Source organism: Antechinus flavipes, chromosome 3 (genome assembly GCF_016432865.1).
Source record: "Antechinus flavipes isolate AdamAnt ecotype Samford, QLD, Australia chromosome 3, AdamAnt_v2, whole genome shotgun sequence".
NCBI classification, from domain to species: Eukaryota; Metazoa; Chordata; class Mammalia; order Dasyuromorphia; family Dasyuridae; genus Antechinus; species Antechinus flavipes.
Window position 1 is genome coordinate 426,569,076 of NC_067400.1, and position 20,374 is coordinate 426,589,449.

Below are 20,374 nucleotides of genomic sequence, written 5' to 3' on the forward strand. Positions count from 1 at the left end.
TAAATCTGCTCCTTTCAACATACAGAGATACCTTCTTCTTTCTTGCTTTCTTTCCTTTTTTCCTTCTGTCTTTCCTTTCTTTTTTTTCTTTTTTCCTTTTTTCTTTTTCTTTTATCTTTGTATCCCCAGTGCCTAACACATGCCATGATTATACATTAAAGGCATACTAATTTTTTTTAATTGAATTAAATTAGATCTTTCTCCCCAAAAAAACCCTATTTTACTTTTTTTTTTACTTTACTTGAAATTATACAGATTACTGTTTTTTATGAACTTCATGCCTTCCTGGAACTATATCCAAGAGTATTTTTGTTTAGTGAATTGAGAGTGCTAAAATTCTACTATGTGATTTCTATAATAGTATTTTTTTCATTGCTTTCCCAATGGGTAGGGGAAGAAAGAGGTGGGAGAAAGAGAATTGGAAACTAAAAATAAAATAAAATTGGATTTATGATAAATACATATATCTACTATATAGTAAAGCTTATATATAGTAGATCTTTAAAGATATGATTGAAGGCAAATTTATATGGAAATAACTAGAAAATAGCTGAATTTGTTTTTGTTCTGCTGGTTAAGAAAAGGAGAGTTTTACAAAATTTTTATCACTTCAGATAATATATTCAAAACAGAGCTGAAAGAGTGCACATATATTGTCCAATAAAGTCTCTTCATAATTCAGAGGCCTGTTTTACCAGACTTTTCAAGAGCTATGTCAATAAGAAGAATTAAATAGTAACATATCCACAGATATAGTTGAATGTGACCAGTTTTTTTTGACTTAACCCAAATTGCCTCAGATAATTCAAAGGAAGTGGATGAACAATGGAGACTTGAAGACACCAGGGATAAGATAGATTCTCCATTGGTTTAATTGGATATTATACTGCCCCATCTGATATGCCTATAACATATAGGTCCATATAACATATCTGTACTGTATCATTATTTGTTTGATATTAAACCAATCACTTAAGCAATCAGTGGCTTATTTTGAGATGGAGTATTTTGTTCATGGAACAACCAGGAGGCCAACATCACTGAATTAAAGGATACCTATTGAGTAATAAGGTGTAAAATATAAAGGTGAGAGGAGGATAGGTTATAAAAGTCTTTGAATGCCAAAAAACAAACCAAAAAAACCTTCTTTATTTGATGTTTGATCAGATGTGCGCATTAGGAAAATCATTCTAATGACTGAATGGAGAATGGATTAGTATAGGGAGAGACTTGAGGCAGAAAGATCCATGAGCAGGCTCATGGTCCTAGTATGAGGTAATAAGGGCCTTTACTAGAATAGTGATTGTAAAAGAGAGAAGGGGGATTATAGGAAAAATATTACAAAAGCACAATCAAAAGGCCTTGGACAACAATTTGGATATGGGTAAGAGCTAGTGAGGAATCCAGTAAAACTTCTAGATTGTAAGCCTGGGGAGCTGAGAATATAGTGTTATCCTTTATTTTAACAAGGAAAGTAGGAGGGAAGGGAAAGTTTAGAGAGGAAAAATAATATTTTCCTTTTTGGATACATTGAGTGCAAGACATGTACTGAACATGCAGTTTGATGTAAGATTTGTAGTCAACAGAGAGTTTGGGCAGGATAGGTAGATTTGAGAAGTAATGACAGAGATGGTAATTTAGTACATGGAAGCTGATATGATCACCAAGTGAAGGAGTGCAAAGGGATAAAGATGGCTCAGAATAGAACCCTGAGGGACATCTGCAGTTAAAAGGCATGTTCTAAAAGAGAATCTACTGAAAGAAGCTGTCAGATAGATAGGATAAGAGTCCAAATAAGGTAGTGTCCTGAAAACCTAGAGATTTGAGAGTATCAAGTAGGAAAGAATGAGAAACAGTATAAAAATGCAGAGAGGTCAGGGAGAATGAGGATAGACAAAAGGCCACTGGATTTGGCAGCTGGGATCATTAGACACTTTTGGAAGAGGTGAAGAGTGGAATGAATGATAAAGTCAGAAACTGGATTGTAAGTTCCTTAGAAAATAAGAAGAGAGAAAATGAAGGCACCTAATTGTAAATTCCAGAAATAATAAGATAAATTTGGAAATTTATTTATCCAGTTTCTAAAGGATTCTGTTTTGGATTAGCTATTAATCTCACTGAAGTACCTATAATGATGTATATTATTTGCAAATTCACATGGTTTAAGGAATAGAGATTCTTGAAATCAATAAAGCCTGAGTTCAAATTTATGCCATTAATTGCCTATATGATACTGGGGAAAGTCATTTAACTTTTTTTGACCTCAGTTGTCTCATCAATAAAATAACAGGAAAGAATTGCTTTCAAAATATCTTCTACCTCTGAAACTTTATTCTATAGACTCTCTATTTCACTGTTACCTGGATAACATATGTTAAATTCAGAATTTTCTGAGGAATAAAACGTAATTGGAAAATGTTTTTTTATATACCATATAAAATATATAATATTAAGTTGTGGCTTTTTAAGTCAATATATAGTCCATAAGGACTGATCCAGATGGTTGTTCAAATATTCAGATGAGGAAAAGTAAATAACAAATTAACTTCAAGGTTAAAAACAGAATTCATTAAATTCTAATGCTATTATTTTATAGTGGCATTGGAGGTAACCCTATGCTCTCAGAAAGTATGCCAGTTATTCCAAGCTCTCTCTGATGAGAGCAAACTTGAAAGGCTTCGAATAGAGTTTAGCACTTAGCCAAGGACTAGCTTAAATTCAATGAAGCTTCTCATCAGATTTTGGCCAGTGATATTTTTGAAAGAAGAAAGAAAGTCACAAATATTCCTGAAAACCATTTCCAAAGTATTGAGGAAAGGGTTGAAATTTTTCCAGTCATATAGACCAACAATTAGCTTGAACCTCTGAGCTAGTTTAGCAATGAACCATTGTGCTAGACAACTAAGCTATGATGTTTATGATTTGATTCTGAGTAGCACAGCCTAAATTGTTTTTCATGCTCATTCCTCATTGTCTTGGGTAGTTTTAACATCTGTGAAATCATTTCTCTCATTGTCCTACATCTTCAAAAGAATAAATCCAAACTTGCACATCATATCAGATTTCAAAGAGATCATAAGTGGCTCGGGAGCATTATAAAGAGTTGGCAAATAGATCTTGTTTGGAGACTAATTTTCAAAAAACTTACCCAAGGAAGACAGAAAAGTAGCAGAAATTATAATAAGAAAAATATAAATAGATGCCAGTGATGTTCTTTTTATTTCTTTGATTGATTCCTAGCATTAGCAAAATTAGGAAGACATTAGGTAGATTTATATGTCTAGTTATTAATATTCAATTCCAGGAACATCTTCTGTTTTCAGTTATATATGCCCACTTCAAAGCCTAATTTAGCTTGCAGCGACTCACATGCAAATCCCTTGGAAATTGTGTGTGAGCAGGCAAGGGCAGAATTTAATATATTTCAGCCCACACAACAATGCTAAACATAAAAATTCAAATTTCTTTTGTCTTTTAATAAATTTTCTGGAAGGAAATCAAGATTCTAGAGGGAAAAATGAGTATTATCACAGAACAAAGCTTAATGTAATTACTTCAAATTTAAGAATTTACCACACACACAAACCCCTCCTCTTATCATCTTTGCCTAATAAGGCTAATTTTATGATGTTTCATTTAAATTAAGTTTATTGAATTAAACTCAGTAAATGAAACAAATGACATGACTGGAGCTTGAAATAAACTGTTATGATCTTAATGAAATACATAACGCAAAAATGTCTTGCTTTTTATGCAAAATTATTATTAGTCTTAATAATAATGCATGAATAATTAAGGTCACAAATATATTAGGTATTTCAGCTTTCAATAATATTTTGAATTAGGTACTTAGGTTTTAGATCATGATATCCGTATTTTTTTAATTTTACATAGGAAAAGTTTGTTGATGCAATCAGCCCATTGTCAATTTTTTTTTGTTTTTTTTGTTTTAATTATTTGATGTGTTGCCTTTTTAATAAGTTAATTTTCTGTATTATGTTTTCCCATTTCTCTTTTTTCTAGAAAGCACCAAATATTCTGACTTCATCTATCTTCCAGAAGGTTTTTCTGATTTTGCTTTCCATTTACACTTTTCATGCTTGTGGGTTTGTTTGTTACATTCCCTGTTTGTTTCCCTGAATAGATATATTCTGTTAAATGTTTTTAAAAGACTTTTTTTGTTTATTTGGTTTTTTAAAGATTTTCCATTTTATATTTTAAAAGCCTCAAGTAGTTGTGAATAGATAAAGTTAGATGGACTAAAGATTGGTTGGTAGAAAAAAATGTTTCATTCTTTGACTGATTAAGCATTCTAACATTTTTTTCCTTTCATTTGTATGCCAGGTGGTTGTGAATGCCCTCTTAGGAGCCATTCCCTCCATCATGAATGTGCTTCTGGTTTGTCTTATATTCTGGCTAATTTTCAGCATCATGGGAGTGAATCTGTTTGCTGGCAAGTTCTACCACTGTGTAAATACCACAACTGATGATATGTTTGACATCTCACAAGTCTATAATCGTTCTCAGTGTTTCGAACTTATAGAAAGAAATGAGACTGCCCGGTGGAAAAATGTTAAAGTAAACTTTGATAATGTAGGATTCGGATATCTCTCTTTACTTCAAGTAGTAAGTAAAAACTTTCTGTCAATATTTCATTATTGTGCATGTTAATGAAAAAATTTAAAAGACAGTTACTTCTAATTTAGTCACTAAGAAAATGAAACCATTTTTTTTGGTCTATGTTTTTAACATTAGCAGAAACTAATGATAAGCTATTAGTGTGTGGTAGCCAAGAATATGCAACATCTAAAGAGTGATTTAGCTGTCTGTTTCTTCCTCAATTCCCATCTTTAAGTTTGACTGCTTTAACTTTTTTTAATCTTATATAAGCTTTGCATATGCTAATATATGTTATTATTTTTTACTAAAAATTATAGTCATGAATTCCACTAGTATATTTTATTAGGAAGAAAGAAAATTGTAGAAAAACAATAGATTGATCAATTAAACATGTTATATGAAAAAATACATTAAATGCATATTGACTGTTTTAAATATCTATTAATATAATATTAGTATATAGATCAATATATCATTTAAGTCATCTATAAAACATTGTGTTCTTGACATATTTAAAGATTTTTAATATCAAAGTTAGACATATATATCATATTTACAGGCCACATTTAAAGGATGGATGGATATTATGTATGCAGCTATTGACTCAAGAAATGTAAGTACCATCAATGTACTAAATGTAGTTTTTGGTGTTGTATAAGTCCTTATATGCAACTACTAGAATTTGTATAAGTAACTGAATTATATAATGAGGAGAATGAAGAGGGAAAACTGTTATAATCATTATTAAGAGAAGATTACATGAAGTACATAAATTAAAGAAGTAAAAACAAAAGAAATCCCTACTAAAATTATATTCTGAATTATTTTATGTACTAAAATAACTGATAAATGCATCATGTTCTATTTAATACTTAGATGGAATGAGCCTGGTGACAGACTGTATGTCTGTTATCCAAGGATATGGCTAATTTCAGAAAGACTCATTATCAAGTTGTCTAAAAAATGATGAATTTTTTGACCTGAGAAACTCTTGAAGATTATTTATTAAGTTTTAAAGGGGTTTCAGTATGAATCAACAATTATCCTTAAAGTATTGATACAATACTTCTACTTACATAGTATACATATATACATGTCATAAATTCACATCTGTCTATTGCTTCTAACCATAATAGAAATCATGATTAACTCTATGGCCAAAACAATAACACAAAAACTTGTTCATCACCAGACAGACACAGAAATTATTGGAGATTGAGACAGAGAAAGAAATAAAAGAGAGAGGAAGAGAGAGAATGAGAGAAGGATGAAGAAAGTGACAAAGAGAGAGGTCACATTAAGTCAGACTAATGTTCATTGGATCCAGTAGCCTCTCTCTAATAACAGCTAAGATGAATTTTTTAAGATACTGTGGCTGTAGACTCTGGGGGTATTTTAAAAAGTAATTTAGATAATCCATATTATCTTTATCCTATTTTAATACTAATTTAATACATTGACATTTGATGTCATCAGTTCTCATCAATGGATCACAACACACGTGTGTGCATGCATGCAAGTGTGTGTGTCTGTGTATGTGTATGTGTGTGTGTAGTGTGTGTGTGTGACTCTCATTCATATCCTCTTGAAAGTTCACAAAGAGGGTCAATCCAATGTGCTGAATTTCTCATAATATTTTGAGGACACCAGTGAAACCCTCAGCTCTAATCTCTTGCTCTAATTACATAAGCAACCCAATTTTTATTTCTGCCATATAATTCTTTAACAACATTCTTTACTTCCACTCTTTTTGGAGTCTGGAGTTGGTTATATGCTGCAACCTACTCACACCCACCATGTGCCTTTCTATTACCTTCTGTGTGATATTCCTCTTTTATCTTTTTGAAGATAGTGTTGCTTGAGGTCTTGTTCCTATACAGCAACTACTATTTTTAGTACTGTCCTTAAAGTCCCATAAATTTACCTAAACATTTCTTAGAATTTTACCACTGATTGGGAATTTTTTAAAAGTTCATTTGTAAAACACTAAAAAAAAATGACAGATTATGAAGAGAATCAAATCACAAAACATTGGTTGGTATGAGGAAAAGGAGCCTGCAGAGGCCTATTTTTATATACAAGTAAATTAGATTTTCCTGAGAATATTTGTCGATTCAATTGGGAAAAGGACAACAGGTAGGTATGAAGTAGAATAAATCTGCTGATTTAGTTCTGTGACAATCTGTTCTCATCCACAGAGGTAAATGAGATTGAATTCTTCACATTTCTTAATACCATTTAAGAGACCATTTAAGTACCATTTAAGAGACTAGGAGTGACCCTTAAAATTAAATTGAGAAGAGGAACTGCTTTAGTCAAATGTAAGAAGATGAACTCCATATGAGAAGGAACACAATTTTGAAACAGAATGAGGGGGAAATGACAGGTGATTCTATTACTTTACAGGAAGAAATAAAAGCACTTGCATCTACTAAAAAAGTGTTTTCTTTCTCAGTGCTACAAAATCTTTATGAGAATGGTCTTTGCACATGTTAAGAGTATTCTTCTTGAAAACAAAAGAAAGCAACAGACAAAATTCTCAGCAATTATTTTCCATAGCAGATTACTTTATTATAATCATATTTCAAACAAAGAAAAATAGAGAATCAGGTTCCACAATATGTTTGTCAAAAAAAAAAAAAAATCATTTGACTCAGAGCAGCAAAGTGAAATCTTTAAGGTTCTTTTCTAACAAGATGGGTATTACATAAGATCAAACAAAACTATGAACAACCATAGAGAAAATTTTGTTCCACTTGGGACTGAGTGGCAACATTGGACAATAATCACCAGAATTGTCTGCCACTCACTCAGCAAGTTTTTTTTGCGGGTTTTTTTTTTAAATGCCTGTGTGGTGCTTTGCACTATGGATTCAAAGACAAAAATGAGGGGAAAAAAACACTACACTAGAGGATGTGCCATTTAGTTGGGGAAAACAAGTGTACATCTAGCAACTGAGACAGGACCTGGGAATTCATTGCTATAGAGAGCTCCTGGTGAGGAATTTAATGTACCAGTATACATCAATACTTTCTCCTCAATTTATATTGTTAGAGAATTGCCTAGAGCACTAAGGGTCTAGGCAAGGTCACATAACCAATATGTCACAGGCTAGTTTTACTGGCTACAAGGACAGTTTTTTATCCTCTCTGCCACATTACCTCTCATACACACACACACATACATACACATACTATATGCAAAACAAATATAAGGAATTTGGAATGAGGAGGAACTATTAACTTAGTGAGAAGGGTATCAGGAAAAAGCCAGTATAGGAAATGGTTTCTGGATTGAGCTTTACAGGAAACTGGGACTTCTTAGCAGAAGGAGAGGGAATATTTTCCAGAAATTGTTACATCTATACAAATGTACAGAGATAAGAATTGGGAAGTCACATGCAAGAAATAATGAAAACTAAGAGTAGAAAATTAAGCCAAAATGTGAATGTCTTTAGGTGGTAAACAGGAATCCTAGAGGTAACAGGAAGCCAAGAGAGTCTTTTTGAGGAAGGCAGTTAACATGATCAAACTTTTAGGTGCTTTAGGAAAATCATCTTGACAGTTATGTGAAGCATGACTGAATTCTTTGAGAACAAGAACTGAGTTTTTTTCTTTTTTTGTATCCCCTACACTTAGCATCCTACCAAGAACATAGTAGGTACTTGTTAAATGCTTGTTGACTGACTTAGACTGGAGGAGGGAGTGATTTTAAGATAGACAGTCTAATTAAAAGCTATTGTAATTATTACAGGGAAGAACAGGGAAAAAATCTGATCTAGGCTGGTTGTTTTGTGAAAGAAAGAAGGAAATGGATGAGATAAAAATTGTGGAGTTAGAATCAACAAGATATGGTAATTGTTTAGATATGTGGAATAGGGGACAGAGTGAGGAGTCAAGGATGACCCCAATGCCGTACACCAGGGTAACTGGAAGGAGGGTGGCACCTCTACAGAAATAGGGAAATTTAAAAGAAGTATTGATTTTGCTAGAAGGAAGATGAGTTCTGTTTTGGGCATGTTCATTTTGAGATGTCTATGAGATGTGCAGTTCAAAATGTCTGGTAATAATTAATGACACAAGACTGGATCTCATGGGAAAAAGAAAAAAGAAAACTAAGGTTGGATTCTCTGAATGATACTAGAATAAATCTGATAATTAAACATATGGAAGTTGATAAGGTCACTAAGAGAACAGAAATAATCAAAGAGGGCCCAGAGCAGGGCCTTGGATATGCATGTATTGATACATCAAAGGAAAGTGGGTAAAAACAATTAACCAGGTAAAAAGAAAATAAAGACAGAGCAGTGTCAAAAACCAAGAGAGGAAAGAATATTCTAGAGAAATGTAGAGGTAGTTAATATATCAAATGTTAAAGAAGACAAAAATGAAGACTGTCAAAAGGACATTAGATCTGACAATTAAGTGATCATTCTGGAGAGTGAAATGTCAATTGAGCGATGAGATTAGAAGATATATTTCAAGAAAATTAGAAGCAAATGGAGTCCCAAAGGAAGCAAGTATTTGGCTGTAGTAAAGGCCTAGTTGAGATTAAGTACTATGAATTTGGTGTGGAATCCATCAGAATAATTGCATTACTTTCACAGAAGTATAGAAGCACAAATGAGAAGAAGGATGGTAGGAGTCCATAAGAAGACATATTGCAGGGGAAAGGAGATTCTAGAGTAAATTATACTATATAGTAGAACTAAGGATAGCTAGGTGTTATAGCAGATAGAATCCTGGGCTTGGAGTCAGGAAGATCATCTTCCTAAATTCAAATCTGGCATCAGATGCTTACTAGTTGTGTGGTCCTGGGCCAATCACTTAACCTTGTTTGCTTTAATCTCTTCATTTATAAAATGAGCTAGAGAAGAAAATGGCAAGTCACTCTAATATCTTTGCCATGAAAATCCCACATTGAATCACAAAGAATTGGATTCAACTTTGAATGATCAAACAACAACAACAAAGTAGAACTTGGTTAACTACTGCGTCAAATTAGGAAAGGAAGAAAATGAAGAAAAAAGAGGGAGTGATAAAAAGTCAGGATTAGAGTGAAAGGTTCCACAAATTTGTATCAGTGAAATCTAAGAAAATTCACTCAAGAAGATTAGCTTATCAATCCATATAGAAAGAATGAAAAAGATTTAATGGGCATTGTCTACTTGAACAGATAGATAACTGAGTTGGCCTATGATGCAAAACTGAACAGAGGACATCTGAGTTGATCAAAATTGTAACATTCTACAGTTCTTTCAATAATTCCAAACTATCCATTCATTGCCCCAAAACCTGCCTTTTTTTACACACAACTATTTTTCCAGGGATTCTATGTGAATATAAATCATGCATCACCACAATATGGCAATAAACACAATTGTTGCTGACCCAAAGGATGATGGAAAGATTGTGGTGGTTATAAGATTGTTGCATATTTTCAACAATGAGCTGCACAAAAAGAGTCTTTAAGAAAACACTGTTCAGGACAAGGTCAAAGCCAGTAAAGGATATGGACTTGTCATATTATGCTGAAGATAAACAAATAGATAGCCTGTCCATAATACTGGTATCCACAAAATATTTAAAACAATAGAACAAGGTCTATAGATTGGAACATCTAGATGCAAATAACAAAAAAAAATTAAAAGGAGCCAGCTGACCAGTTGAGGTAGTGCTCATGCTTTTGAGATCATGTAGCTATTGAAGTGTTGACTAATAAGTAATATTTCAATATCTTTACCCTCAAATTATTTTATAAAATAGGTCTTCAAGTACATATTCATCCTAATCATGCCCCTAATAATTTTATTTGTTTTTTTTTTTGTAATCTAGACCTGTGACTTCATTGTCATAAGGGCACCCAATTAAGAATTCCCTTTCCTAAAATTTATCAAAACCTTTTAGACAACTTAGTCCAAAATCTAAACTGTCCATATTTAGATTCAATTTAACAAGCATTTATTAATGATATCCAATGTATAAGATACAGTAAAAATGAATTAATAAATAAAACTAGGATTTGTTTTTATTAAAAAAAAATAAACGATTGCTTAAACTGATTTAAAGAGAGGAAAAACAAATCATTATTAAAATGAAAAGGGTGAATATACCACTAATGAAGATGAAATTAATTATAAGGAGTTATTTTGCCCAATTATATACCAAAAAAATTGATACATTTAAGAGAAATGGAAGATTATTTATAAAAATTCAAACTGTCTAGAGTAGCAGAAAAGGAAATAGAAGATCTAAATAAATTTATTTTAGAAAAAAAAACTCAATAGGACATCAATAAGCTTTCTTAAAAAAAAAAAAAAAAAAACACCAGTAAGAGACACATGACAAATATTAACTGTTATTATTTTCTCAGCCAAAGTCCTTGAAACAATTCATTTCTCCTTTCACTCATTTCTTATTCCTTTGTAATCTGATTTCTTCACCTTTTCATTCAACTAAAACTGTTCTATCTAAAATTGTCAATGAGATCTAATTGCTGTCTGTCTTTTTTTCAGTTCTAGTCCTTCTCAACCTTCTAAATTTGGCCTTGCTGGCTACCTAGCTTTAATGATCTTTCTTCTCTAGGTTTTCATGAAACTACTTTGGACAAATTAACCTTCTTCTTGTCTGATTACTTTTTTCAGTCTCATTTATTGGTTTATTCTCTTATAGTCTTTAAATATGGGTGTTTCCCATATTTCTCTTGTCCCTCTTCTCTTATCATGTTATAGATACATTTGATAACCTTTATCATCTTCTATGGGTTTAATTATCTTTTCCATGCAGATAATTCCTAGATAGATAGATATTCCATTTTATCCTGAGATTTAGTCCTACATCATCAAGTTACTGTTTTACATTTCAACTGGATGTCCCAGGTGACTTATTAAATTAAACTTGTTCCAAACACTACTAATTATCTTTGCCTCTAAATCATTTCCTCTTCTATACATCCCTATTTCTATAGACTTCATCACCCTTATAGCATCTCAGGTTCATAATTTTTGGCTTATCTTCAACTTTTCATTCTCCCTGCTTCCACATATCCCTTTAGCTGCTAAATCTTGCCTTTAATATCTTTATGATATCTTCAATATCTACCACTATCTTTCTACTCAGTTAACACCTTAATTCAAGCCCTCATCATCTCTCACCTAGATTATTACAATATTCCCCAATTAGTTCTCTGCTTCAAGACCATCCTCACCCAAGTCTATCTTCCATTCTACTGTCAAAGTAATTTTCCTTAAACACATAACTCCCTTATTCAATCAATTCTAATGGCTTCCAAATACACTTAAGATAAAATGCAAGATATTCCAAAAATTGTGGTACCATATTAAGCTATTTAAACAAAGACTTTTGCAACACTTTGTATAAACTCTACTGACTATTTTTCTTCTGACCACCAGATCAGAATGGTCTGCCCCCCTCATCTGCCCTGCTTCTATCAATCTGCCTTTTTCTTTTCTCCTTCCTTTCCTGCTTCACTATAGATAAGTTACATTTTTATACCTGAGTATGTTATTGCCTCTTTGAGCCAAATCTGATGAGAGTAAGAATCAAACAATGCTCACCCCTCCTTCTTTCCTTCTGCTGTTAACAAATCTTCCTTATCTCTGCATATGATATACTTTGTCCCATTCTGTTTCCCCTTTTCCCTGTTCTCTCAGTACAATCATTTTTTCACTCCTTCATTTCTTCATATCTTTATACCAAAATCAGCTTATACCCACACCATATATATATTCCTTCTAACTGCCTAATAGATTTACCATGCTTTTTTTTCTATTTTTCTAATTTTTCTATCATTTCATAATCCCTCCCCTTTACTCTTTTTTCCAGTACAGACCTTTTTTTAACCCCTCAATGTCTTTTTCTTTAATGTTGTCACATCAGAGTCCATTCACAACCACACTCTCAGCCCTTCTGATGCCCACTTTTGTCTGTCCCAATGACAGATATAGTTCTCAAGAGTTATAGATATCATTTTCCCATCTAAGGAAGTAAACAGTTTAACCTTGAAATATATATATTTCCCCTATTTACTCTTCTATGCTTCTCTTGAATCTTGTGTTTATAGATTAAATTTTCTGTTCTATTTTTTTTTAATAGAAATGACTGAAAATCTCTTTATTGAAGCTCCATTACCTCCCCTGAAAGATTATGCTGACTCTTGTGGGGTAGTTAATTCGTAGTTGTAACCCCAGGTTCTTTGCCTTCCAGAATATGTTATTCCAGATCCTCTGATTCTTTACTGTAGAAGCTGATAGATCCTGGGTGATCCTGACTGTTGCTCCTTGATATTTAAATTGTTTTTGTCTAACAGCTTGCAGTATTTTTTCCTTGAGATTTTAGTTCTTGAGTTTTGCAACAATGTTCCTTGAGGTTTTCCTTATAGGATCTCTCTCTCTCTGAAGGTGGTTGATGGATTCTTTTAATGAATATTTCCCCCTCTGTTTCCAGAATATTAAGGCAGTTTTCCTTCATGACCTCTTATAGAATGCTATCCAGGCTCTTGGGGGTGGGAGGCATGGCCTTTAGGTAGGCCAATAATTTTTAAATTTTCTCTTTTGGATCTATTTTCCAGGTTAGCTGTTTTGCCAATGAAATACTTCACATTTTCTTCCATTTTTTCATTCTTTTTAGTTTGATTCTTGCTGTTTCACAAAGTCATTAGCTTCCATTTGCCCTGTTCTAGTTTTTAAGGTGTAATTTTCTTCAGTTATCTTTTGTATTACTTTTTCCATTTTGTTTATTCTACTGTTTAAGTAGTTGTTTTCCTCAGACGATTTTTTTTCTTCCTTTTACAAATTGTCAACTCATGAATGCCTCTGATTTCCTTTCTTATTTTTCTTCTACCTCTCTTATTTACCTTTTAAAGTCTTTTAAAGTCACTTCCAAGAAGCCTCCTTGGGCTTGAGACCAATTCATATCACTTTCAGATTTCCTCTGTGGACATTATGTCCTTGTCTGAGTTTGTGTTTTGTTCTGCCCTATCTCCAGAGTAGCTTTGTATGGTCAAGGTTCTTTTCTGTTTCTTGCTCATTTTCTTTCTTCTTTTTTTTTGTATTTCCTTTTTTTTTAACTTTTAAAGTGGAACTCTGCTCCTGGAGTAAAGGGGCTCTGTCCCAAGCTTCCTGTGCAGCTCTGAGCCTTGGCTTTGAGCACAAGGACCCTTTGTATTTGTAGGGGGTAGTTTTGCCTTCCCTGTTCAGGAAACAGTCTGGTTTCCTAATGTTTACCTTCTGAACTGGGATTAGAAGCTCTCCCACTGTTTTGTTCCTCTAATGATGCAGGACTGAGGGTATTAGTTACTGATTTGCTGTGATTAAGACCTTCTCATTAAGTTTCCCAGAGTCTTTCTGACCTAGGCTGAATAATCTTTTCACCCCAGTGAAACTGACCTTTCTTGAAATTTTTTTCAGTCTATCTTGAGCTGGAGAGTGGTTTCAATTCCATCAGGCTCTGTTCAGAGGCTTGGTTTCATGTGGTTAGTGAGGGAAACTGGGAAAGCTTCCTTCCTGATTTTACTCTGCCATCTTGGCTTTACTACCGGAACTCCCCTTGGACTTCCAACAGCACTTTATTCATTTCTGTCCATTTAGGACCATAGAATCACAGATTTAAAGCTGGAAGAGAATTTAAAAGCCATAGAATTATAACCTGGTCATTTTACAGACGAAGAAATTGAGGCAACAAATGTATGAGGAATCAGGAGGAGTTTCAGGAGTGGAGTCAAGATGGTGGAGTAAAGAAAGTGCTTGAGCTTTCTTAGGTCTTGCAATTAATAGATGTCTAAGTTGGAACTTGACTGTCCATGTCCCTATCTCCTAGTAAAGTACCTTAACCACTGCATCATCCTGCTTCTTGCACGTGATGTTCTATTTTATATAATACAAACCAGCTTCTTGACTTTGCTACATCATTTATATAATTATCATGCTGCACAAAAAAAAAAAAAAAGAGAGAGAGAGAAAAACAGCATAAAATGCAAACAACAACAAAAAGAGTGAAAATGTTATGTTGTGAACCACACTCAGTTCCCACAGTCCTTTCTCTGGATGTAGATGGTTCTTTTCATCACTGAACAATTGGAACTGGTTTGAATCATCTCATTGTTAAAGAGCGCCATGTCCATCAGAATTGATCATCATATAATCTTGTTATTGCTGTGTATAATGATTTCCTGCTTTTGCTCATTTCATTTAACATCAGTTCATGTAAGTCTTTGCAGGCCTCTCTGAAATAATCTTGTTGGTTGTTTCTTATAGAAAAATAACATTCCATAACATTCATATACCATAATTTATTCAGCCATTCTCCAATTGATAGACATTCACTCAATTTTCAATTTCTAGTCAAAATGGATGCCACAAACATTTTTTGCACATCTGGGTCCCTTTCCCTCCTTTAAGATCTCTTTGGAATATAAGTCCAGTAGAAACACTGCTGGATCAAAGAGTATGCACAGTTTGATAACTTTGCTCACCCAGCATGATTGGATCTGTTCACAGTTCCACCAACAATATATTAGTGTCCCACTCTTCCCACATCCCCTCCAACATTCATCATTATCTTTTCCTATCACCTTAGCCAATCTGACAGGTGTGTAGTGGTATCTCAGAGTTGTCTTAATTTGCATTTCTCTGATCAATAGTGATTTAGAGCACCTTTTCATATGACTAGAAATAGTATCAATTTCTTCATCTGAAAATTGTCTGATCATATCCTTTGGGCATTTATCAATTGGAGAATGGCTTGAATTCTTATAAATTTGAGTCAATTCTCTGTATATTTTAGAAATGAGGCCTTTATCAGAGCCCTTGAATGTAAAAAAATTGCCCCACTTTATTGCTTCCCTTATAATCTTATATTCATTGATATTGTTTATACAAAAACTTTTTAACTTTATAAGCAAAATTATCTATTTTGTATTCAATAATGTATTCCAGTTGTTCTTTGGTCACAAATTCCTTCCTTCTCCACAGATTTGAGAGGTAAACTATCCTTTGTTTTTCTAATTTGCTTATAATATCACTCTTTATGTTTAAATCATTAACCCATTTGAACCTTATCTTGGCATAGGAGGTTAAATGTAAGTCAATACCTAGTTTCTGCCATACTAATTTCCAATTTTCCCAGCAGTTTTTGTCAAATAGTGAGTTCTCATCCCAAAAACTAAGGTCTTTGGGTTTGTCAAACACTATATTACTATAGTTATTGACAATTTTGTCCTGTGAACCTAACTTGTTCCATTGATCAACTATTCTGTTTCTTAGCCAGTACCAAATGTTTTTCTGCTCTAAAATATCGCTTTAAATCTGATACAGCAAAGCCACTTCATTTGCATTTTTTCATTAATTCCCTGAAAATTCATGATCTTTTGTTCTTCCAGATGAATTTTGTTGTTATTTTTTCTAGGTCAGTAAAATAGTTTCCTGGGAGTCTGATTGATATAGCACTAAATAAATAGATTAGTTTAGGGAGTATTGTCATTTTTATTATATTTGCTCAGCCTATCCAAGAGCACTTGATATTTTTCCAATTGTTTAGATATGACTTATTTGTGTGGAAAGTGTTTTGTAATTTTGCACATATAGTTCCTGATTTTCCCTTCGTAAATAGATTCCCAAATATTTTATACTATTGACAGTTATTTTGAATGTAATTTCTTCTTGTATCTCTTGCTATTGCATTTTGTTAGTGATGTTTAAAAATGCTGATGATTTGTGTGGATTTATTTTGTATCCTGAAACTTTGTTTAAGTTGTGGATTATTTCTAACAGTTTTTTAGTTTATTCTCTCGGGTTCTCTAAGTATACCATCATATCATCTACAAAGAGTAATAATTTGATTTCCTTATTACCTACTCTAATTCCTTTAATTTCTTTTTCTTCTCTTACTGATGAAACTAGCATTTCTAATACAATCTGAATAGTAATGGTAATAGTAGGCAACCTTGTTTCACTTCTGATCTTATTGGGAATGATTGTACTTTATCCCCATTATATATTATGCTTGCTGCTTATTTTAAATAGATGCTATTGACTATTTTAAGGAAAAGTTCATTTATTCCTGTACTCTCTAGTGTTTTTAATAGGAATGTGTTGGATTTTATCAAATGCTTTTTCTTCATCTATTGAGATAATTATATGGTTTTGATTAATGTGGTTATTGATATAGTTAATTATGCTAATAATTTTCCTAATATTGAACCAGCCCTGAATTTCTGATGTAAATCCTACTTGGTCTTGGTATATTATCCAGGGGATGACTTTCTGTAATCTCTTTGATAATATTTTATTTAAGATTTTTGCATCAATATTCATTAGGGAAATTGGCCTATAATTTTCTTTCTCTGTTTTCATCCTACCTGGTTTAGGTATCAGCACCATATCTGTGTCATAAAAGGAGTTTGGCAGGAATGCTTCTTTCGATATTTTTTCAAATAGTTTATATAGTATTGGAGTTAATTGTTCTTTAAATGTTTGGTAGAATTCACATGTAAATACATCTGGCTCTGGAGATTTTTTCTTAAGGAGTTGATTAATAGTTTGTTCTATTTCTTTTTCTAAAATGAGACTATTTAAGTAATTTATTTCTCTTCTCTTAATCTGGGAAATCTTTATTTTCATAATCATTCCTCCATTTTACTTAGATTATCAAATTTTTTGGCATAAAGTTGGGCAAAATAACTTCTAATTATTGCTCTAATTTCCTCTTCATTGGTGGAAAGTTCTCCCTTTTCATTATTGAAACTAACAATTTTATTTTTCTCTTTCCTTTTTTTAAATCAATTAACTAAAGGTATATCTATTTTGTTGGTTGTTTCATAAAACCTACTCTTAGTTTTATTAATTAATTCAGTAGTTTTTTACTTTGAATTTTATTAATCTCTCCTTTTATTTTTAGAATTTCAAATTTGGAATTTGATTGGGGAATTTTAATTTGTTCTTTTTTCTAGCTTTTTTTTTTTGCAAGCCCAATTCATTGATCTTCTCTTTCTCTGTTTTATCCAAGTAAACATCTAGTGATATAAAATTTCCCCTTATTACCACTTTGGCTGCATCCCACAAATTTTGGTATGTTGTTTCATTATTGTCATTTTCTTGAATGAAATTATTAATTGTGTCTATGATTTGCTGTTTCACTCATTCATTGGTTAGAATGAGATTATTTAGTTTCCAATTACTTTTTGGTTTATTTTCTCCTGGCCTTCTACTGAATGTAATTTTTTTTTGTATCATGATCTGAAAAAAAAAATGCATTTACTCTTTCTGCCTTTCTGCATTTGATTTTGAGATCATTATGTCCTAATATATGGTCAATTTTTGTATAGTTTCCATGAACTGCCAAGAAGAAAGTGTACTCCTTTCTGTCTCCATTAAATTTTTTCCAAAGATTTATCATAGCTAACTTTTCTAGTATTCTATTTACCTCCTTAACTTCTTTCTTATTTATTTTATGGTTCTATTTATCTATTTATAGTTTTGTTCTCTATTTCTTCTTGCAGCTCTCTTAACTTGTCCTTTAGTAATGTAGATGCTATGCCACATGGTGCATACATGTTTAGTATTGATATTGCTTCCTTATCTATGGCATCCTTTAGCAAAATATTATTTCCTTCCTTATCTCTTTTAATTAGGTCAATTCTTGCTTTTGCTTGATCTGAGATAAGGATAACTACCTCTGCTTTTTTTTATCTCATCTGAAGCATAATAGATTCTACTCCAGCCTTGTATGTGTCACTTTGCTTTAAATGTGTTTCTTGTAAACAACATATTGTAGGGTTCTACTTTTAATCCAGTTTGCTATCTGCTTCCACTTTATGGGAGAGTTCACCCCATTCACATTTACAGTAAAAACTACTAATTCTATATTTCCTACCATCTTATTTACCCCAAATTATACTTTTCTCTTTCCTTTTTTCCTTTCCTCATCCATAATATTTTACTTATGAGTACTAATTGCCTCAAGCAGCCCTCCCTCTTTCTGATACTTTTCTCCTACTATTTCTGATTTCCCTTCTATTAGCCTACCCCTTCTCTTTTCCCCCTTTCCCCTACCACTTTCTGGTAAGGTGAGAGGAGTTTCTCTGTGTAACCAAATATGTCTAATATTCTCTCTTTGAGTCAAATCTGATGAGACTAAGATTCATGACAATGTTTATCCTCATGCCTTCTGTCCTCAATTATAATAGGTTTTCTTTGTCTCTTTGTGAGATGTAATTTCCCTCATTTTACCTCTATTTTCCCCCTTTTCTGGTATAATCCTCTTTCTACCTCATTTCTTTTTTATATTATAACAGTAAAATCAAATTATACATGAACTATCTATGTATGCCCATAACAGAGACACATTTTTCAAGAGTTCTTTTCTTATTGCTTATGCTTCTCTTGGGTTTTATATTTGGAAGTCAAATTTTTTATTCAGCTCTGGTCTTTTCATCAGAAATAAATGGAATTCAGCTGTTTCATTGAATGTCCATCTTCTTTCCTGAAAGAAAATGCTCAGTTTAGCAGGGTAGTTTATTCTTGGCTGCAAATCAAGTTCTTTTGTCTTTCAGAATATCAGATTCCAGGCCATTCAATCCTTTAAGATGGCATTGGTATTTGGTATTTGAATTGGTTTTTTTTTTTTTTTTCCTGGCTGCTTGCAATATTTTTTCCTTAGTCCAATAGTTCTGAAATTTAGAAATATTCCTTAGAGTTTTAATTTTGGGGTCTCTTTCAGAAGGTGTTCAGTGAATTATTTCAATATCTATTTTACCTTCTGATTCTATGACATCAAGGCAGTTCTCTTTGATGATTTCCTGAAAAACAATCTTTTTTGCATCATGGTTTTTAGGAAGTCCAATAAATCCTTAAATTGTCTCTACTAGATTTATTTTCCAGGTCAGCTGTTTTCCCAAGTAAGTATTTTACATTTTCTTCTATTTTTTTTTCATTTTTTTGGTTTTGCTTGACTGATTCTTGATGTCTTATTAAGTCATTTATTTCCATTTGTTCAGTTCTGATTTTTAGTTAATTATTTTCTTCATTTGCTTTTTCAAAATTCTTTTTGTATTTTTCCAATTGAATTTTTAAATTAGTAGTTTTGTTCTATGGATTTTTTTTTCCAATTCACAAACTCTTTTTTTAGGGAGTTATTTTTCCCATTTCACAAATTCTGTTTTTCAAGAGGTTGTTTTCTTTTTCCATTTCACAAATTCTGTTATTTGGGGAGTTGTTTTCTTTTTCCATTTTGTCAAATCTATTTTTAAGGAGTTAGATGTTTTTCCATTTCACTAAGTCTATTTTATGATGAATTTTCTTTATATAATTTGTGTTTTCTTTTCCAAGCTCTCTTGTAAAGTTTTCATTTCCTTCCCTTATTTTTTTTTCCAGCTCTCTTTTAAGATCTTTTGTAATTTTTTTTCTATGAGAGCTTTGTGTGATGGGGACCAACTTATATCACCCTTTGGGCTTCATCTGGAGACAATCTGCTTTTAATCTCCTCAGGGTTTGAAATTTGTTCTTCTCTTTTACCATAAAACTATCTATGGTCAGAGTTCTTTTGGGTTTTTACTCATTTTTCTAAAAAGTTGAGATCTGCTTTTAGGGCAAGGGAGATTGTCCAATCAATATTTTACTCAATGTTATAGTAACATTTCAGTTATCTGTATATTCTTTCTATCTAATGATTCCATAAGCAGGTGGTCTTGTCCACTGTGCTTTGTATGTCTTGTGTTATTACCTAAAAAAAAAAAAAAA

At 32.3% G+C, this 20,374-nt stretch overlaps 1 protein-coding gene across 2 annotated transcripts in view; it reads left to right on the forward strand.

Moving 5' to 3' along the window:
- LOC127554588 (sodium channel protein type 1 subunit alpha-like) overlaps positions 1–20,374 on the forward strand; it is a 205,395-nt gene that overhangs the window by 163,571 nt on the left and 21,450 nt on the right. For both annotated transcript variants that reach the window (XM_051986234.1, XM_051986233.1), the window contains 2 exons: positions 4,345–4,626; positions 5,180–5,233. In XM_051986234.1, the coding sequence (XP_051842194.1) occupies positions 4,345–4,626; positions 5,180–5,233 (336 nt within the window). The remainder of the gene's footprint in view (positions 1–4,344; positions 4,627–5,179; positions 5,234–20,374) is intronic.